Source organism: Mastigoproctus giganteus, chromosome 11, assembly GCF_048544385.1.
Source record: "Mastigoproctus giganteus isolate SK-2022 chromosome 11, ASM4854438v1, whole genome shotgun sequence".
In the NCBI taxonomy this organism is placed as follows: domain Eukaryota; kingdom Metazoa; phylum Arthropoda; class Arachnida; order Uropygi; family Thelyphonidae; genus Mastigoproctus; species Mastigoproctus giganteus.
Window position 1 is genome coordinate 68,283,323 of NC_143585.1, and position 20,360 is coordinate 68,303,682.

Here is a 20,360-nt window from a genome sequence, read left to right on the forward strand (position 1 = left end):
TGATAGTTTATAGTCGTCTACAAAGGCAAAGTAGTGATGGAAGTTTCTGGGAGCAAAAATTCTTTGTTCAATTGGTCTGATCTGTGATCTGATGAAAACTTCCGCGAATAATGAGAACTTTTTTAAATGTATTATGCATATAGAGCTAGATGAAGACGTTACTCTTTTGAAGATACTGAATCGTCCACTCATGTGTAATAAACAGTTTCTTTGTCCAAAATAAGCGTTACAATTTTCCTTTTATAATCTATATTTGTTACATCAGTATCCATTTAAAGAGTACATGAAGTACGACTCATAAATGAAATCATTACTTGCCATTGAAAAAAAGGTTGTGAGAGACACAAATAATGGTGTCGCTTCGTCAGCTAACGTTTTTGAGCCAGAGTAATTTATGAAAATGGTATTAAACAGTAAGAAGTAATATAAATTACTATATAATGTTAAATATAATTAGATAAATGAACGTTAAATAAAGGGGAACGGAGGGATCACCAATTCGATAATAGCTAACAGTACATTAATTATAATACATTTATAATACTGAAAACTGTCAACTTCCGTAGACAAAATCTGAAAAAAAATCATTCAGATGTATATAAACTGGATTACAATATGGTACATCTTTTAGTCTATAACTGCAATTTGTGAAAGAAATTATTGGACGTAGTTTATACTTGTTTAATATGCGTTTCTAGTTATGAAAAGTTTCAAGAAATAATACAGTATGTGAGTGAGTAATACATTAATAAACCGCTGGTCTTATCTAACAAAATACTTAATGATTAAACTTTATGAAAGCATTCCAGAGATTTTATTGGTTGTTTTTTTCTAAAAAAAAAAAAAAAATAGTTGCTAAATAATAGAGCACGTTTGCAAAGTGACGCTCACCTAAATTGAAATTTCCTTAAAGTGTTTGTGCGTGTTTGAGTAAAGACAGACTTAGCGAGATAGAAAAAGAAGAGTAGTTCATGGAACTACATTACTTTATTTATTTCGAATCGATGTTTTTTTCTTCCGATCATTTATTTTGTACTTCCGCATCATTTCATGCTCGAAATGAACGAATCGCTTTCCATTCATCAAGTTTTGCTTTTCCCTCCACGCTCCTCTGGCACGCCTTGATGACTGCATACCTTTATGGACAGCAAATGATGGATTCAGAACCCAAAACTGGTAACCTGACAAGTGCATCTCGTATACCTGAAAATGCAATAACTTACGTTAATAAATTAAATCGTCAGCAGAGAAAAATAAAAAAAAATCAGAAAAATTAAATGAATTATATGATGGTAGGAATAAACTATTTTAGACTGCATGTGTGGATATGTAATGTGAAGCAGTTTATCCTATCACATGACTAAGTCACTTTATGCAAAAATATCTAAAATCTAATCCGCGCATATGTTTAAACGGTGTCCTATTGAAAGAATTTTAGTGTTGTTGGAGGGTCGGCTTACGGTTCATTAAGCATCTCCTCCCTCCGGAACCTTCTCTAGTTCGTTACTGGGCCCCAGAAAAAAATAAAAAAGCAAAAGTTAGAACTAGGCTCACTTGACTTTCTTATCTACCGGATACATTTTGGCACCGGATATGTGATAATACGTTTCTAATTCTTGGCGAAGTACTCTACAAAGATTGGAAAGGCAGCTCTTTCAGGCTAATTACTATAACTACAAAAAGTCACTGCAGTTTGAATAGGGTTACACAAAAACGCTATTCTCAAAATAGAAAGTAAATACTGCATATAAAATACCTTTTTGTGTAATGATAGACTTGTTTTTGAACCATACATGCAGTTAGTGAAGCGGAGGCAAAAAATGTTTGCTACTTTTTATGGTGTCTTTGCTTTTAAGCAAAGAAACCATGAAAAAACAGTTTGTTTTTTCCACTCGTTATCGATCGACTCCACTCACCTTGTTCGTGTTTCGTCATTAATATTACTTCAGGCGACTTGTAGAATGATTGGAAAAGCGAAGCTTTCGGTTGGCAGCGGTGCAAGAAACCCTACGCTATCAGGCTAAAAGCAGCCTTATAACTCTATACCTAGAGAAACCTTGAGAAAACACGAAAATGTAATTCTCATTTCTAGATAACGTGGCTGTCTGTGTTTCGCAAATCCTGTTAACACAAACGTATATACTGCGATCTCAATTCAGGGTAACGTGAATTGGGCGTGAGACAAATCGTCGTATGACTATTAGGTTGCAAGATAATTCCGTGCATGCGACTATTCATTGTATCACATAGACACCAGATATTAAGAAAATAAACGAAGTAAAGGGCTCGAGAAACCAAGGGAAACTTTGATCACTCAGAAACGGAGGAATTCAAAAGTGGAGAAAGTAAAGGAAACAAGTTTGAGAACGTATACCCTGTCAAAATATCGAAAGCCATTACCATGGTCATTAAATTAACCACTTATACCATGGCTAATTAAAAGTTTGCATTTTCGGCCTTGCTTTGTCATACACCTAATTCTTGCGTAGAGTTCAGTGACCGTTGTACTCGCCGAATTGTAGTACCCTCCAAATCGTCTTTGACCAAAATTACCACACACACACACACACACACACACCGAATTGTCGCACAACGAATTGTCTTGTACTGAATTGAGTGGATTGTGGACCCTCACAATTCATGTAATCGACAAGGGTTTCATGGAGAGAGAGAGAGAGAGAGAGAGAGAGAGAGAGAGAGAGAGAGTACATGGTTTGTAGCCCACCATATGATAAATTATTTGCTATTATTATAATAAATTCCCATAAAATGTACACTGAATAGCCAGTTTATTAGGTGTATTCTCCTGCAAGTGAAAAATGGGCTGCGCGAGGAAAATAAAAACCGGTCTTGCTAGTTATTAGTATTTGACAGTTCGAGACTTCTGTAAGCAGCGTAAGTTGACAGATTTTAAAAGGGGAAGGATTGTCCGTTCACGAGAGTGAGCATACCTCCAAGATGGAGGTAGCATGTTTAGTGGGGGTATTGACAAGCTTCAGTAGTGAACATACACTCAGACTGGGGCTTCATGCTCAATTTATTTATCTTGGCAACAGTTACTTCCAGCGCCATGTTACAAGATACGGATTGTTAAATGATTCCAGGAGCGTGAGGGTGAATTAAAAAAAAAAAAAATTCTGTTTATACTCCGGCACGACAATCAAGTCAGTAGAGTTTACAATAAATCGCCAATTCAAATATTTATCAATTACGGGCTTGAACCCCGGTTCACTCAAGGAACGCGTAGTATGCACTCTCGCTCCTAACCACTGGGCTACGTCAGGCCTGTTCTTACCTCACTGGCCTATTCAACCAACACATCTCAACTCCACAAAGTATCTGTGATGTGAAGTAGAACGAGTTCTCGGAAGAGTTTCACCATCGTCTACGGGATACGATCAGTTGTGCTTGAGCTTTCATCTGCATGGAACGCCTTCGGTTTTTCGTAAGGGGAGGTATTCTCCGACGACTTGAAGCTGTTCGGAGTGTTAAACGAGGTGTTGTTCGCAATAATGTCGGTGTGCCTAATAATATGGATACTCCGTGTATATTATATTATATTATATACATAGAACAATAATCACTGATATAAGATATTTTCATTGCAACGAGGATAGGCTGATAAGTTTTTTTACCTCTTGACGCATAATTAGAAAAAAAATTGAGATTTTTAAAATTAAGAAAAGTAAACGAATCTCCAGAATGTTCTCTTTCAGTTGATATTTTATTTTTCAATATATCCCTCGGCCCTCTTCCCCTATTGTAATACACTTCTCCCAACAAAATAATTTTTTTTCATTCGGTCAACGAGGAATTCCCGGTCGTTGTGTTTGATTAATTTCTTCGCTGCTACTTTCACCTCATCGTCATCTTCATAATGGTAGCCTTTCAAGTTTCGCTTAATGACTGGAAAGAAGTGGAAATTGCACGGTGTGTGAAAACTGTCTTCCAACGGCTGGCGTATTGGTCGAGGAGTATATTGGCCGAGCTTTACTGTGAGGGAGTATGATTGGTTCAGTGTTGCCGCGCACTCGAACCACCCTCCCTCTTCTTAAGGTTCCTTATTGTCTCAGTGTACCGCTGTTGGTTGCTTGTTTTTCCCCTCAAGAAAATCAGTCGGGTAAACTTGATGTCCATCCCAAAACACAGTGACCACAATCTTGTGTGCAGATGCTTGCGTCTTAAACTTTTTTGGTCATGGGGAGTCTCTGTGATGAAATTCCATGGATTGCCTCTTCTTTTTGGGATCAAAATGATGGACCCATGTCTCATTTCCTGTAACGATACCTGATCAGGTATCGCAACGAAGTTGTTGACCAGGTCATTCAACAGGAATGACCTGGTCAACAAATGCGAATTCTTTCAGTCTTCATCTCCAAAGTAACAATTCAAAGAACCCATGTGGCACAAATTTTTCGATAACCAAGCAGTCCAATAATGTGGCCCGTCCTTTCCTTCGAAATGTGCAGCTCGGCAGTAATGCGACCCGGGTTATAAGACGATAATTTTGAATCATGTCATTCAAAAGTTGTTTGTGTTTCATCAGATACCATCATTGGTTTTCTAATGCGATGTTTGTCGTTCAAATCAGCTGTTCCTGGTTCATTGTCTCCACATTTCTTTGTCCACCTACGCACATCAACACATTCTTCGCTGTAAACAGTCTTTATTCATCTACTGCACTAGTACTCATTCTAATGGCTGCTGACTGCGTTTTGGTTATGCTACTGAGTCTCAGCGTTGCGCATGCGTAGAGAACATTCTGACATTCTGAAGATTTGTTTATTTTTTGAATTTTTAAAATATCTCAATTGTTTACTAAGAGTTATGAGTCAACAGGCAAAACTTATCAGCCTACCCTCTTACCAATATCAGTTTATTGTCCTCGCTCCTATTTCAATTTGTCTTCTCGTAAAAGAGTGGAGGAATGAGGAGGGGGGGAAATGAATACAGAACTCTGACAGTTTATTCATATCTACCACCGGAAAACTTTTTTTTTCTTTGGGCTGTTTACGCTTATATCATTGGTCAATTGCCTCTTACTCATACTTTATGAAGTTTGCTTTGTCTCCCATTTGTTTCTGATAATCTTGAGTGGCAACTAAGTCATTGACAGCTGTTAATTAAACTCTCTAGAGTCTCATTGTTTAGCATAACAACAGAATAATATATAATATTTAGAAAAATTTCTGGTTATTTTTCTTTAACAATTACACGTTATTCAAGCCTATGAACTAAACCTACATCAGGCTTTTCGCAAAAGTGAAGTTAGAATAAACTTGACAATACACGGTTTGGCTATACAATAACGAGCCTGTTACAATAAAATAAATGTAATGAAATATTTCATACTTTACAAGTTATCCCTTCAAAATTGCCTTGGGCTTGCACACACTGTTCTTTGTGTCTTCCAAGCACAGAAACATTTTTAATAGTCATCTTCCGTACTAATACATCATCTAATAGTCATCCTCTGCTGAATTTTAAAGGGTATGAATGGAATATTAATTAATGAATGGAAATTATTTTCAGTTAGGACAATTTGCGAAATAATCAGCAGACTAGATGGATACATCTAAATAGTAGGCCTTCATTAGAATTGGATAAGTTGAAATTTTTATGACAAGGCTTGAGCTCTTATTGACATGTAGGCAGAGCATGTTGCACAGAGAAATTGTACTATAGCTGGGAAGAAGTGTTCGAGGCAGTCAAGGTTATTAAGCTTAGAGCGCCATCGGGTGCAGTGTTTTCTTCTTTCTCGTTGAAGATCTGTCAGAACTCCGGAGATATCAGGAGGGTGTCAATATACCTCATTAATTGTGGTAGGAGATACTTGTATAGCACGAAGTTGCTATTCAACATTTGCAGGTCGCCGAAATCTCCATCTACCAGTGTTTACTTGTAATGGTTTCAGTGTACCTGTTTCTCTAAGTCGTCTCTCCAAGAAATTTGGTACCCTTCGAGTTGGAAATGTTTCGGTAATCTGCAAACAGCTACGGAATTCTTATGAACTTTATCGTATATTAAAATCACATCAGTTAACTCAGCAAAATCAGATTTATGGTATCTCTCATAATATCAGTTTAACAAATGCGGTACTCTGATCAGTGATGCAGTGGTCATGGAACCTGACACTCAAGTAACAGACACGTTGACATTGAGTATGTGTTTTTCCACACTTGTTTCTTACAACTGGTAATTGGTATGATTCATGTAGTAGAACAATATTCATGTTGATGTCGGTACGTATTTTTTATACAGTTTAAAACCGTTTCACGCTCATATTTTTTATGACATGAAATTGAAAAAATATCAATTGCAAGAGCAGCAGTTGATGAGAATGTTGTTAATAATTTTTTTTGACCACTTGCAAGCAGAACTTGATGGAGTTCCAAGTGCAAATATTTGGAACTACGACGAGACGAACCTCGTAGACGACCCAGGCTCTTGCAAAGTAATCACAAAAAGAGGAACTCGACAAAAGCTTGCACTTCCATAATTTTTTGTGGGAATGCAGATGGCCAGCTTGCTCCACTTTATGTGAACTACAAGTCCAAGCATTTGTGGAATACATGGACTGAAGCTGGTCCTGCAGGTGCAAGATATAACTGCACTCCTTCTGGATAGTTTGACTACAATATGTTCGAGGACTTCTTCACCAAGGGACACTAATCAATGCAATGGAACCAGCAGGTAAACACTGGAGATGGCCTGCGGAAAAAGACAAAATTTGGTACGAAGACAAGGAGATTGTATGTAAAATAAATGCTTCTAAGAAGAGGGAGAAGCGAGCAATTTTTATGTTCCTGAAATAACCCAGTTGTTTTCAACGTAATGAGTAATGAAATGTGTACCAACTGCTTTAAATGGTTTCTTTTTGTTGTTTTTAGTAAAGTTTCTATCCTATGTTCTATAAAAAATGTTTGTGCTGAAGTACTGTAAGCTAACATATCAATAAAATGCATTCATGACATTGTTTCATCGAAAATACTGAATGATTTGCTTCCGTTTATCCTTGTCCTAAATAGTCATTTATAGGTACAACATTATGACAGATGCTGAAATACAAAGGAATGATAGCAGAATGTTGGTTGTCACAAAGTTGTCCTACAAAGGAGTGTAACATTGTGACACCTAATTTCTCAAATTCTAATTGTTCTAATGCAAATTTGTAAATAAACGTAATGGTATTCAGATGATGAGAGGTAATTATACCCATAATCATAATCCGAATTTCATTTCGTTTATACTTGTATTTATTTTTAGAAAACAGCAAAAAGTGTCACAAAGTTGTCCTGGTTTATGGTACTTAATATTGTGAGAATCAATTTGTCACATGATTAAAATCATTGAAGTCAATCGTAACATTCATCTTCAACAAGTCTCATCTCTTCGTTGCCAATCTTGAGAACTCATGCCTTCAACAGCTTCCTGATGAAAACCGATTACGAATTTTCTGTGATAAAAGTGGCAGCTTTTATCACAGAAAATTGATTAGTTCCTTGAATGCACTGCCATTAAACGCATCAAATCCATTTCATACATAAAGTGATCTATATTATGCAGAGTTTCCATTTACTCTCGTTAAGATACTGAACATTATACCGTGGTTCTCTCTGTAGATGGCCGACCGGGCTAGCCGAGTGGGTAAAGTACCTGCCCGGCAACCCAAAGGTCGCGGGTTCGATTCGCGCCTCGGGCTTGGATCAAAGTACTGCAAAAACCTTGGGAGGTGCAATATGGCCACAGAAGCCGATGCGCCAACAACTACCAAATCAAAAAAAAAAAAAAAAAAATCTCTCTGTAGATAGCTCATTGATTTTCCATATATATCAACGTTCCTTCGAGGAGTAATGCTGTTTGAAATGACTGGCCTGTTTTCTTTTCAATTTGAGAGAAATCTCAAGGTGATTTTTTCCCGTTAAATAGTTGAACGGAACATAACATATAGGCCAGTAAAATAATGAGAAACAAATGCATTAATTAAAAGAAATTAAATGAACTAATTAACCGAATTAAACCCAGTTCATCTAAAAGGCAAACTAAAATTCATTAAATATCCTCTGGAACCTTCCTACAACATATTACAAGATCCTAAACATCTGAGGTGAACTTCCGCCATCATCCTGATTAAGAGAAAAAGAAATGACGCCAATCGCGATTATCCGTCTTTTGTCTGATTGGAAGAAATTCAGAATGGCCGAGCTCCGGTCAGTTACGTTAATTTCGGCGTCTTGTACCGACCGTAGTCTTAGTTGACTGGTCCACTCTCAACGGAGAGTTTAACGATAAACTGGTTTAACCGAGGGAAATGAAGGGCAACAGAGTAAACTTACCACTGTGTTCTTGTGAAGGAAAGAGGAGGGTCTTTGATGAGTTGCAGAGGATTCGCTGGAGTTCGGCAGAACCCGTTAGTAAAAAATCCTGGATTCGGCGAACCCGTTGGTCCAATGTTAGATTCAGATATTTTTGTTCGGGAAGGGGGTGGGATGTAAATACAAGTCGGTTCTTTTTCCCCTCCAAAGTCAGCGAACCCGTTGACCAAAAAATATTAGCTCATCACCACGGAGGGTGCGTATGCGAGTGTCTGCAGAACAGTACGCTTTTGTTTTGAGTGCTGTCTCACTGGATGTTATTAAAGTTTTCTACTGTTCAGTTACATTTTTAACGAAATGGTTGTTCTGCAGGGCGTTTCAAAAATTGCATCAAATAAATGTAGGATCATATTCTGTAGCTAAACAGGGAAAAAGTTCCTATAAACGTATATCTCAAAAGTGAGATATTAAATGTTATTCATCAGTTCTTTTTTCATCTTCGGCACAAGATGAAAAAAGAAAATCGTATTCGTTTGAACAGTAATGGGAAAGTTAGTGAACGTGGTAGTTAACGAAACCCAAAAATTATTTTAAAAAATCAGTCATTTAATATTATCAGACCTCTTATAGGTTGGGGATCAAGAAAGAAAAATATGGGATGTTTTTATCCTAAGAACTGTATTTTAGAGTAGTGCACACTGGTTCTAGGAGTTGCTCATTATCAACGCAAACCAAAGAGCTGTTTCAAAGAAAAAATTCCCAATACATAATTATGCAGCAATTATTTCAGTCTATCTATAAAAGCTAGTCCAATTATTTTATACGAAATCATAAATGTCTGTAAAAACTACTTTAATTACTTTCTAAGAGATGAGCTAGCTTAGAAATGGGCAAATCCCAGCACAGGGTTATATTTTCTCGAAGAGATGGTGTTTTTGACTGACGAACAGTCTTGCTACTTATTTTTATTTTTTTTTTTTGTTTTATTTTAAAAGAATTATACATAAGGAACGTTTTCACCGTATTAATCTTCCTGGCTTCTAATTAAAATCTTTATAATTTAACCTCAGTTTAGAAATAAATAATATTTTCATGTATTGTTCTCTACCTATTCATGATTAATGTCCTAACGTTTTTTGTTTTTATAATTGATATCCTGACGTTTTGTTCCCTTCCTACCTCTGCCTCTCCTCTTTTGCTTTCTCTCTCTGTGCACTGATGTTATTTAAGTTCCTATTTATTAATAATGAATACTTTTATAATTGATATTTTAATGCTTTTTTGCAGTTTCTACGCATTGAATTTATAACTTCACATATACACAGTTCACTATCGTTCTTTTCTACGCTTTATTTATTTGTTCCCTTATAATATGTTCATGTTACTAGTAATTAAATAAACAGAAATAAATCCACCTACGACTGATGTTAATTTTATGGCAGCTGTGATAAACAATATTTAACACGTACAGAGCTAGAAAAGCACTGAAAGGATGAAATCTGAAAAAGTCGGAAGGTTTACGTCGGATGGATAGAAATAAATAACAAGAAAATTGAACAAATAAGTTCATTTGTATATCTTGGAAGAAACCTACAAGAGGATGGCAAATTCTATTCAAAAATAAAATAAAAAAGAATTGCAGTAGAAGCACTTAGAAAAAAAATCATTTATTGCAAGAAAGATAAACAAAGAAAAGAGGAAGATATTTGTGGAAACTTATATATAGAGTATACTGCTGTATGGATGTAAAACACGGTCAATAACAGTAACAGACTGGAGGAGAATTGAAGCATTTGAGATGTTTTGTTGGAGAATCTTAATGAAAATCAACTGGAGAGACAAAAAGACGAATGAAGAGTCCCTCAGAGTAGCTGAGGAACAAAGAACAATCAAGAAAATCATAATAAAGAGGAAGATGCGGTTCCTAGGACATCTCTGGAGACACAATAATTGGATGGTAAACATACTAGAAGGACAGCTTGAAAAGAAAAGGAGCAGAGGATGACCAAAAATCACACCACTTGATTTGCTCCGACTCTCAAGAATGAACTACAGTTAGGCAAAACAAATAAAGTCCAAATTCGGGATGAGTGGAGAAAAAAGAACTCTATGGCGACAGGGCTTGGCCCTTAGAATGAATGATGATTATGGTTTGCTTGTATATGTTTGCCGACTTCCACAAAGTGTATACAACGGCCATAAATACTCATTTCTTTAGTGTTTCATTCGGAGACGGTTGCATATTCCGAACAGACAGTTGTCGATTAGAACGTACAGCATTGTGTTATTACTACATTATAGTAATAACAGTACTACAATAACTACAGTATTACAAAATTACTATAATATTATAGTTTCAAAGCCGAAAAAAGCTAATTTGTTAATGGACGGTAGAAAAAATCTGATATAATTAAAATTGATATAATTTAAATTTAATGTTTTAATATTTTGTGTTGCCCTAGTGAATTCAGTTCTGCCTATTGTAAAAAAAAAAAATGTTAACTGTAATGATGCATATTTTGCGATTCTGAAAACGTTAATTTATAAATAAATTTGTATTATGTTATTTTCTGAGCTGTGTTATGTATTAGTAAAATTTCACATATTAAATATTATTATTACAGTTCTTTGTCTTCTTTGTGCTTATGTGAAAATAGGGAGAAATGATTTCTTGAATAAGCCAGCATGAGATATTTTATAAAACGATTTTTCGGATAGGATATATTTGATATAAATCTTTCTTAGTAATTAATATATTTCGTTAAAATTATTAAAAATAGTATACAGTCCACAGGGTGCGTATTTCATTTCATGTATACCAAAAATACTGTAATATTATTGTATTCTATAACTCACAAACTCCTCTTATCCGATGTGGCTGTTTTGGGATATAGATCGAAATTCTTGGAACAACCAGCCGATTTACATGGTGAGAGTGAAACTTGCACTCCATTTTGTGGTGAAAGAGAAACAATCTATTAGAATAGCCTGTTTATAATTGATACTTATAAGGACACTGAAATGTTTTTTTAACTACTCAGAGGGTATGTAATCTGTTCTTAACTAGGGTCATAGTTAATATTGAGTCTCTTTTTTAAGTTCAGCAATTGGGCGTTGGAATACTCACGCTCTATGAGGAAGCCAGTATGTGATCATGATCATTGTTGCTTGATCGTGAATGAGTATCATTCAAAAAAAAAAAAAGTTCAATTTGTACTCTAGCAGGGCCGAAGAGGTCAGAGGAGTTTGAAAACAACCATTTTGACACTGATTACATTCAGTGTCAAACTCTCTTCAGTGACCACTGTTCAACATTAGCTTAAGATCCTATGATGTGACCAGCGGTGTACATCATAACTGTCCCCTCAAACCTGCGCTGCTCTTGGAAACTGAGCTATTTCTCGATAAACTTTGAACCCTCAAAACAGAAGAAAAAAAACCCTGTTGTTATGGAAGAGTGGAGAAATCAGGCTTTTCCTTTTAATTGAACCTGAGTATAAATCTTCATTGAACTATTTCAAGGCAGCTTATTTAAGTAATTCTGTTCGAGGATCCAAAGTATATAACAGTATTAAATTCTCCATTGAGTATATTAACCTGTCCCAAAAAGATTAAGAGTCATCGTTATATGGTAAATATGATTGTTGAAATGAAGGTGGTAATTTACTTAATAACCTATTGTATAGTGTTATACGTTATCAATCGTACAGGTGAATGTCCTAAAGTAACAAGATTTTACCGTATTCTTAGAGAGTTGGTAATTTTTAAGATGTGCATTTGAGGCTTCTCACCTAACAACATAGGCCAAAATACGTCTTCAGGTGTTCGTATTTTTTCAATAACGCATTCATTCATTCATATTAAAAAAACACCATTGTTCAATATGACAGGTAATTATAAAATAACTTCCTTGTATCTATTAAAACAGTTACTGAAAAGGGTTAATTTTGGAATATTCCTATATTAGGCATGGTGGAGAGATATCCATGTTAGATTTGGATAATTAGGATTAGTGTGTATCATGCATTGCATGATCACTGATGCAACAGCGGATTACAGCTTATGCTTAGAATTTTTATTTATTTATTTTTTTAATTAATGCCGTTTTCAGTTTTGGTACCCTTTTTGGGAACTCCTGGTTTGTTTCTGTTTATTTGTTGTGGCAATTTCTATATAAACTGTGGACTTTAGATATCTTTATGACCAGAGATTCGTGAATTTCTGGCTACGTATATGCAAAGTCCAGAAACCTTGCATTTCTACAGCGGCACCAATCCCAATTAGGGTTTCCAGATTTACAAAGGAAGGAAGCAGCTTTTCAATGAAGTTGCCAGACAAGGTTTACGATTTTGAAGAGCAAAAAAAAAATAAATAAATTTTAAAAAAATAAATAAAATAAAAAATGTGTATTTTACAGATAATATATATTATAGATAAATTATATTGCATTAACTCTGTAGCTGGTCCCTCGTTGATTAGCAAGTGGTTTCTAGTGACAACACGCAGACAAAACAGGTGTAAAGAATTGTCTCATGTTTCAAAGTAGTAATATAGCTAAAGCCCTCTGTGAAAGTAGCATAATACTAGGGCAACTTTTTGCAAGGCAAGCTTGTTCTGCTGTGGGAATTAAGAACATACAACAAATGTTGCAAGGAAGCGGAATCTTCCTGCATCAGTCAAAAATAAATAAATAAAAATAAAATAATAATAAATAATATAATCAAATGAAACAATAATTGTGCTATTCCCATTCCCAGAAGGTAATCCTATAATTCTGCTTCGAATTTAGCTAGACTCTCTGCATCTGCCATTGTTGAACTTCAAGAGATCCATTCTTCTGTTATTCTCTGATATTTTATATTTCTTATAATTGTGGCCCCCCTCCGGTTCCAAGGAGAGAGAACAGACCATTCATTTTCCTCAACCTCTTCAGCTCTTCCGAAGATGTCATCTCAATCCTAGATGTTTATTGTCAAACTTTGCAGTCCACACCGTCTAAACAGTTCTTATGTGCATCGATTGGCACTTATCAATAATCTGGTTGCCCTTTGAACATTCTTCAGAAGTTCTGTGTCTTTTTTTTTATAAGTGCGGTTTCTAAACCTGAATGCAGTATTATAAAATGCTGTCTAAATGCGCCGTTTCTTGCTTGTGTTTCGGTTCTGTGCTTTTGCTGTTGGCATGGTGATACGTTTTCGTATTTTACACAACAGTGATATGCATATTTTACATTTTGCACTACTTTGTTTTACTACCAACCACTCAGAACATTTAGAATCTTTCAACCAGTCATTGTTTACCTGAACTGCTATCCTTATTTCATACAACGCAACTACAAGAATGACCACAATTAAAAAAGAAATCAAAAATAACTATAGGCAACTTTGGGGATCTGGTCACAATTGATCACATGCGTTTTGGTATTAATGTGGGAGGAAAAATAATCACCTTAAAAGAATATTCATAATACGTAATAAAAAATGAAAAGAGGTTTAAGCCAGAAATTAAAGTTAATGGTCTTGAAAACCGGCAATTCCAAAAAAAAACAAATTTTATTTTTGATATTGTTTATATTTTAGAAAAAAAATCTTACAGACTATTTGGGTCATATTTGACTCCACAATAGTAGTTGAAGGTTAGAAATACAATACAATAGTAGTTACAATAATAGCTGGAGGTTGTTGGCCTGTATGCATGCAGGCCAAAGCCATGGACGAAATTTTCCGAGGCCGACCCTACTTTACAGTGAAGCTGAACAGTGATATCGTGCTACAGGTTCAGGTGTAGTGCAGGGGTGGCCAAGAAGTCGATCGCGGCTTTAATTTCGGTCGATCACGACGAATTTTAAATATATATAAAAAAATAGATTATTCAAAATCTAAATGTTATTATTATTATTATGTGCCCCACTGCATACGCTTATTACAAATCCGTTGAACCACATTACCACTCGTGTCTAGGCTTGTCTGGTAAAAATTCACGCAGTTACATTGAGGAGAACATAGCATATGTGTCGAATTCATTTAGCTTACTTAATATTAATAACTGGAGAGTGATACGTTAATTTAATACCCTTTGATTTAAAATGAATACTACGAAAAAGAGTAAAACGTATCATTTTCATCAAGAGTGGGAACTACAATACTTTTTTGTAATGATAAAAGAAAAATGCTGTTATTTGATTTGAAATGCTTCCGTGGCTATACCCAAAAAAGGAGATTTAGAAAGGCACTTCAAAGCGCTCCATGGTAAATACCAATAGGATTTTCCGCCTAATAGTGACCTTAGAAAAATAAATTAAAAGAACTTAAATCCAGATTATTCGCACAACAAAATTTCTTCGGGACACCTAATTCACAATCTAAAACAGTAACTGTAGCATTATTTAAAGTGAGTCATCTTCTTGCAAAAAAATTGCAAACCATTTTCTGATGGTCAATTCATCAAAGACGCATTTTTAGAAATAACAGATTCTCTTTTTGAAAAATTTAAGAACAAAATTGGAATTAAAAGTGCTCTTCAGGATCTGCAATTATCTAGAAATACTGCGATGCGATGCAAGGTCATTTGCAAATATGCAAGGTCATCGAAAAAATGAGTAAAAATGTGAGCGAACAATTGCTTGCTCATATTGTTAATTGTGTGTCCTTTTCTTTACACCTGGATGAATCTACAGACGTCAGTGATATAGCTCAATTGCTCGTTGTTATTCGTACGGTTTTCGATAATTCTGCCACTACAAAAGAACTGCTGGGTATGGTTTCGTTAAAAGAAAGAACTAGAGGTCTTGATATATTTAACTCATTCAAAAATTTTATTGAAAAAATTAAATTACCACTATTTAAGCTCGTATCAATAACAATAGATGGAGCTAAAGCAATGATGGGACATCTTAACGGATTCATCGTATTGTACCAAAAGGATGACTAATTCTCAGATAAATACTAAAAGTGTTATGGACATAGCTTTCAAAATCGTGAATTCCATCGGAGGACAATCTCTTAAAATAAAACTTTTCAAAATGCAACTCGATGAAAATTAACCAGATCTGATATTAGATGTGAGGTGGCTGAGTCGGAGTAAATTTCTACAGATTTAGAAATTTGCTGAATGAAATTCAAAAATTTGTTGATCAAAGGGGAGTTGATTTTCAGCAGCTACAAGATACGGAGTGTTTGTATGATCTGGCTTTTTTGGCAGATTTTAATAATAAATTAATTGGTCTGAATTTGGAATTCCAAGGAAAAAATAAAAATGTGGGTGACATGATTAGTAGTATTTCTGCATATAAATATCAATATTTGGCAATGGCTAAGGATCTCAAAGAAAAAAAAGTTGATAATTTTGCAAATATGCAAAGTCATTTGCAAAAATATCCTGTTTTTGAATTTAATAGTGAGAAATATGTTTCTGAAATTGAGAAAGTTGTGGGTGATTTTGAAACCAGATTCATAGCTTTTAAAACAATTGAAGACATTGTTCAATATATTTCTTGTCTATTTAAAATCGACTTAGATACGAAACAAATTGCAGAAAAATTCGCTGAGATTTTTCACATGGAGAAAAAATATTACCTGAAAATGAAATTATTACATTGCGAAACGATATCTTCCTGAACTCCAGATCATCAGAAAAAGACTTGGAAATATGTTTGCCGAGAAAAGTACTGTAAAAAAATTCAGTGAACTTTTAAATTCCTGTTTTGGTTCTACGTATCAATGCGGATCGGCCTTTTCGTATTTGAAACAAAAAAAAAAAAAAACGAAGAATCGCTCTATTCTTACGGACTTGTATACAGAAGATTCTTTACGGTTGGCCTTATCACAGTACATCCCAGATTTTGAAACCTTGGCAGATGACATAAGGACACAAACTTCACATAAATTAAAAATTTAAATACGTATGAATTTAAAATAAGAATTCTGAATTGTATTTCATTTTAAAATTTATAAACAACATTTTTCAATATGTGTTGATTAACCTTTTTAACTATGTGCAATGAACTTCTTGAGATGGTAGATCGCGGCACATTTTGAAGAAAAAAAGTCGATCGCATTACAAATTAAGTTAGCCAGCCCTGGTGTAGTGTATTTGCTTTACCATGTACCATTTATGATTATTTTGCGCTTTTAACGAACATTTCTCATATGTAATATAAATTATACTCGCTTTTTTTCCCCAAATCCTAAGTTGCTTTAAATAATAATAATAATAATAATAATAATAATAATAATAATAAATGGCCTTTTCTAGGGCCACATCAACAATTGAATCAGTGACCAGCCTCCAAAACCGGTCTGCGCCGGTGAGAAAACTAGCCAGTGGCAACCTTTTTCCCAAAGCTGGGCTGTATTTGATGTCAAGAAGAGCCAATTTTATATTGCAAGACTCTCAAAAGTTGCAGCGAGATGTTTCATTAACTTCTCTTCAGGGCAAACTGATATTCACCCTTCCCACATTTATGTTCAGCGGGGGGGGATGATTGGAGCGATCACCTTCCTCCACCAGAGCCTGAGAAAATGGAAACAAATACAATACTGTGTGTTTTATTACGTTAATTCAGTTATTCTGTGAATCACAAAAATCATCGTAATATCCTTTCGCCCCTAAGAAAACTCTCTGAATCCGATCTTCGTCACGTTATTGTTATACCTAAGCAAAGCTTTTAGGGGCCTATTCGTGGCCACTGGAGTTGGTGCAACGTGAACCATACTGTAAACGATGGTGTGAACCTTTTTGCTCATAGCTTTCTCCTGGGAATGTCAGTTGCGAAAGTTGTCACTAAAACGAATATTTCGGATCTCTATTATTATTATTATTATTAGCCATAAGGTTAAGGAAGCCTGAGGCTTATTCTGCACCAGCCAAAATAAATTCCACGAGTTACCCTTAGCGAGAGCGAGATAGAGAGAGCAGGAGTCAGAAGTTGAAGGGAATCACCAAGAAAGAGAAGAACGATGACATCCATCTCAGGACCCTGGGTGTGCCAAGCCCATACTCACAAGATGCGAGCCCCTGGGGCTGATTTCAAGACTTGAAATAAAGCCTGCCTGTTCCCTCGAGGCCATGATAGTCAAGCCGAAGCTATCCTATTTCGGACATGTGATAAGTGAACACATTCCTTCGAAAAAGCAATTATGCTTGGGAAGACAGAAGGAAGTAAACGTTTAAGATGAATGAATGAGATCAAAAATACTGGGTTGCTTTACAGGAGCTCTGAAATACAACGGAAGATAGAGTGAAATGGAGAGCGCTCTTCCAGAGAATCGCCAGGCGTCAAAATCAACTCAAGGGGACGTAACCATAACAACATATATAAGCATTGCTAGAATTTTTATTTATCGGCGTGCCTGTTTTGCTGGGACTAAAACCAGATTTTCATGGAGAAAAACTTTACTTTTCTTGCCTGAGAGCGAATAACTTAGCTACAAAGTATATATAAAAAAAAGTCCATAAAAGTTCCTTGTGTGATTGACTGGATTCGAACCCGGGCTTTTTCCGCAGTTTGGGTAGAAGAGTGATTATAACCACTGCGCTGCCGGCGAAAACCGTATATAGGAACGGAAAGCATGTTTAAAGAATTCAACCTACATTCAAAAAGAAATTTTAATCCATGTCTTGAGGAAGCGAAGATGTTAGGGCTCAGGCCTTATTTTATGTTGCATTGACTCACACCACCCTTGGTGGCGATGCTCCTGCAGAAACAAAGTACAATATCTTTTCTCATTTCATCTAAACAAAAAAAGTCTATTTAAGGGGTGATGCAGATGTGATCACAGGAGATTTTAATTTAAGCGATACTTCCTATTTCTGACTGCAGAAAATTAAAGTACTGCCACCAATCATTCTGCAAGAATAGTCGAAAATCATTAATTTTGCTTACCTGCTTCCTGAAAGGCCAGCTGTATCATTGGTTTCTTATAATGGAACATCTAAACTCCATTATCTCTTCACGGACACGAAGCGAGAAACACCGCCCAAAGGCGTTTCCGAGAAAACATTCATCTTTTCGATGCATCCTCTGTAGTATACGCCCCAAAATAGCGTCATTACGTAGATTGTGTGCACAAGGCCAATAAAAAAAAAAAAAACCCGTTCTGCAAAGTCCAAAAATGGCACATTTGTCGTACTTGATGTCAATGGAGTCAACACACTGGGTCATCTGATCCAATGAATAACAACAACATCTGCTCTACCCACTCCTAACCAAAGTGCTTGTTCCTGCATTGTATGTATTTAATATTTTAACGAATGAATAAATACATTTTGTTTGTGTTTACGTGTCTTTAACACGAAACGTAACCTTATCCGTTTTCTGAAATCGATACAGCTATGCAAGAACGCATTTAACAGCAGAACACAAAAAAGAAAAACAAGAATTAAGTGTCAGTTGCGCGCAGTATCTGAAAGTAGTTAAGTTGCGTATTAACGCCAAAACGAACCAGAAGACGCGAAGTAAAAGGCACTCTACCATGAAATATTTAATTAGTTTATTGGCAAATTTGACAATTAGACCTAAACAGTCACAATAACTACATAAAATTAGCTATCGAATTTCTATCTTGAAATTCGTTTTCTGTTTTGGATTTTGTGTTTAGAAGTCTATAACTTGATCGTAAGAGAGATAGACGTATAGCACACTAAAGACCTCTGGTTATTACAATTGAATAATAACTGTTCTAGAGTCATTATTCAATAATAATTAAAGTTCTTTGGTGCGATACATGTCTGTTTGTCTCTCTATGATCAAATTACGAACTTCTCCTAAACCAAAAATCCCGGCCCAAAGAGAGATTTCAGCATTAAAATTCGAAACGTAGCCAATTTTATTTATTTGCATTTAGTTATTGGAACTGTTGGGTCCAATTTTATAATTTTTTCCTTCTCCTTCCAATAAACTAATTAAATATTTCACGTAGTAAAGTGTCTTCTATCAAAATGTCTTCTAACATCTTTCTTGAGTTCACTTGAAGTAAAAGCTGTTTTCCTTCAAAGTCGAAATGCATTTTTTTTTTGTTTTTGCTCCAAATCAACACCTCTAATAAGACATCGCGTACTGTATCTGCAAATTGGGTATTATATGGCCAGCTTTCCATTTTGATTGATGTAAAACCCGAGTTTCTGTGGAAGAAACCGTACAAAACTTTTCCGAGACCGACTAACTCGAACACAGCATGGGAAAAGAAGAAAAAAAAAAACAAAGGCGGGTCGAACTTCGGCTTTTCCCACAACTTAACCAATACACTTCTTGTAATCTTTTCCATTTCGGTGATCCACTTGTTTTCAAAAGCAACCGTACGTCTTGGGCAAAAACTCGCTTATTATTAAGAAATGTTTCCATTTTCATCTTTTTATAAATCGCACACCTGTTTTTATACTTTCTTTTCTCTGATATGTGCGTCACGTTTAACTGGCTGGTGAAACGTGACTTTTCTAGTTGGCTTTAAAGATAAGATACCACCGGAATTTCCTATTCGCGTTATCAGCTCCCTGACGTGTGCAACTCAATGGAATACACTGAAACATTTCGAATAGTGTTTCGTGCTGTGGGATCGTAGCACTGTATTTACGAGGGCAATTCAAAAGGAAAAGGCAATTTGCATATTAAATTCTGATAACATATCAGAACGCGCTCTTGTGTACATCTGGGGGCACAACATACTAAAATACATTTGGACAGACCCGTTGGGTTGCTGTACATTTAGTGTATCTTGTGCTGTACAACTTGAACCTGTTGGCTCCGACTTCGGTTTGCAACGTTGTTGGAGCAAAGTGCAATAATTGGATTTTTGTTGTCTGACGGAGTGAAATCTTCTGAGAATCACAGAATTTGTAAAGCTATTGTGAAAGTTGTACAAAAGTTGAGTGGAAAGATACAAAAGTAGCCGAACTAGTGCAGTCAACAAAGGCTGTTAGAGTCGTCTAACAGCACAAAAATTTGTACATCTTTCTTTTGAGTAATCCAATCCTTCCTTCAAGTATGTATATCTCTCCCAGGCCCAAAGCGTGTTAGTTCAAAATTACTCGAGTTTAGATTAAATTAGT

General features: G+C 35.5%; 1 protein-coding gene across 1 annotated transcript in view; it reads right to left on the minus strand.

Annotated features, from left to right (window-relative positions):
• Positions 1-954: 954 nt before the first annotated feature.
• LOC150078092 (beta-1,4-glucuronyltransferase 1-like) overlaps positions 955-20,360 on the minus strand; it is a 57,013-nt gene continuing 37,607 nt past the window's right edge. Inside the window, exon 3 of the mRNA XM_090384256.1 lies at positions 955-1,203. Coding sequence (XP_090240382.1) covers positions 988-1,203 — 216 coding nt within the window. The 3' untranslated portion in view covers positions 955-987. The remainder of the gene's footprint in view (positions 1,204-20,360) is intronic.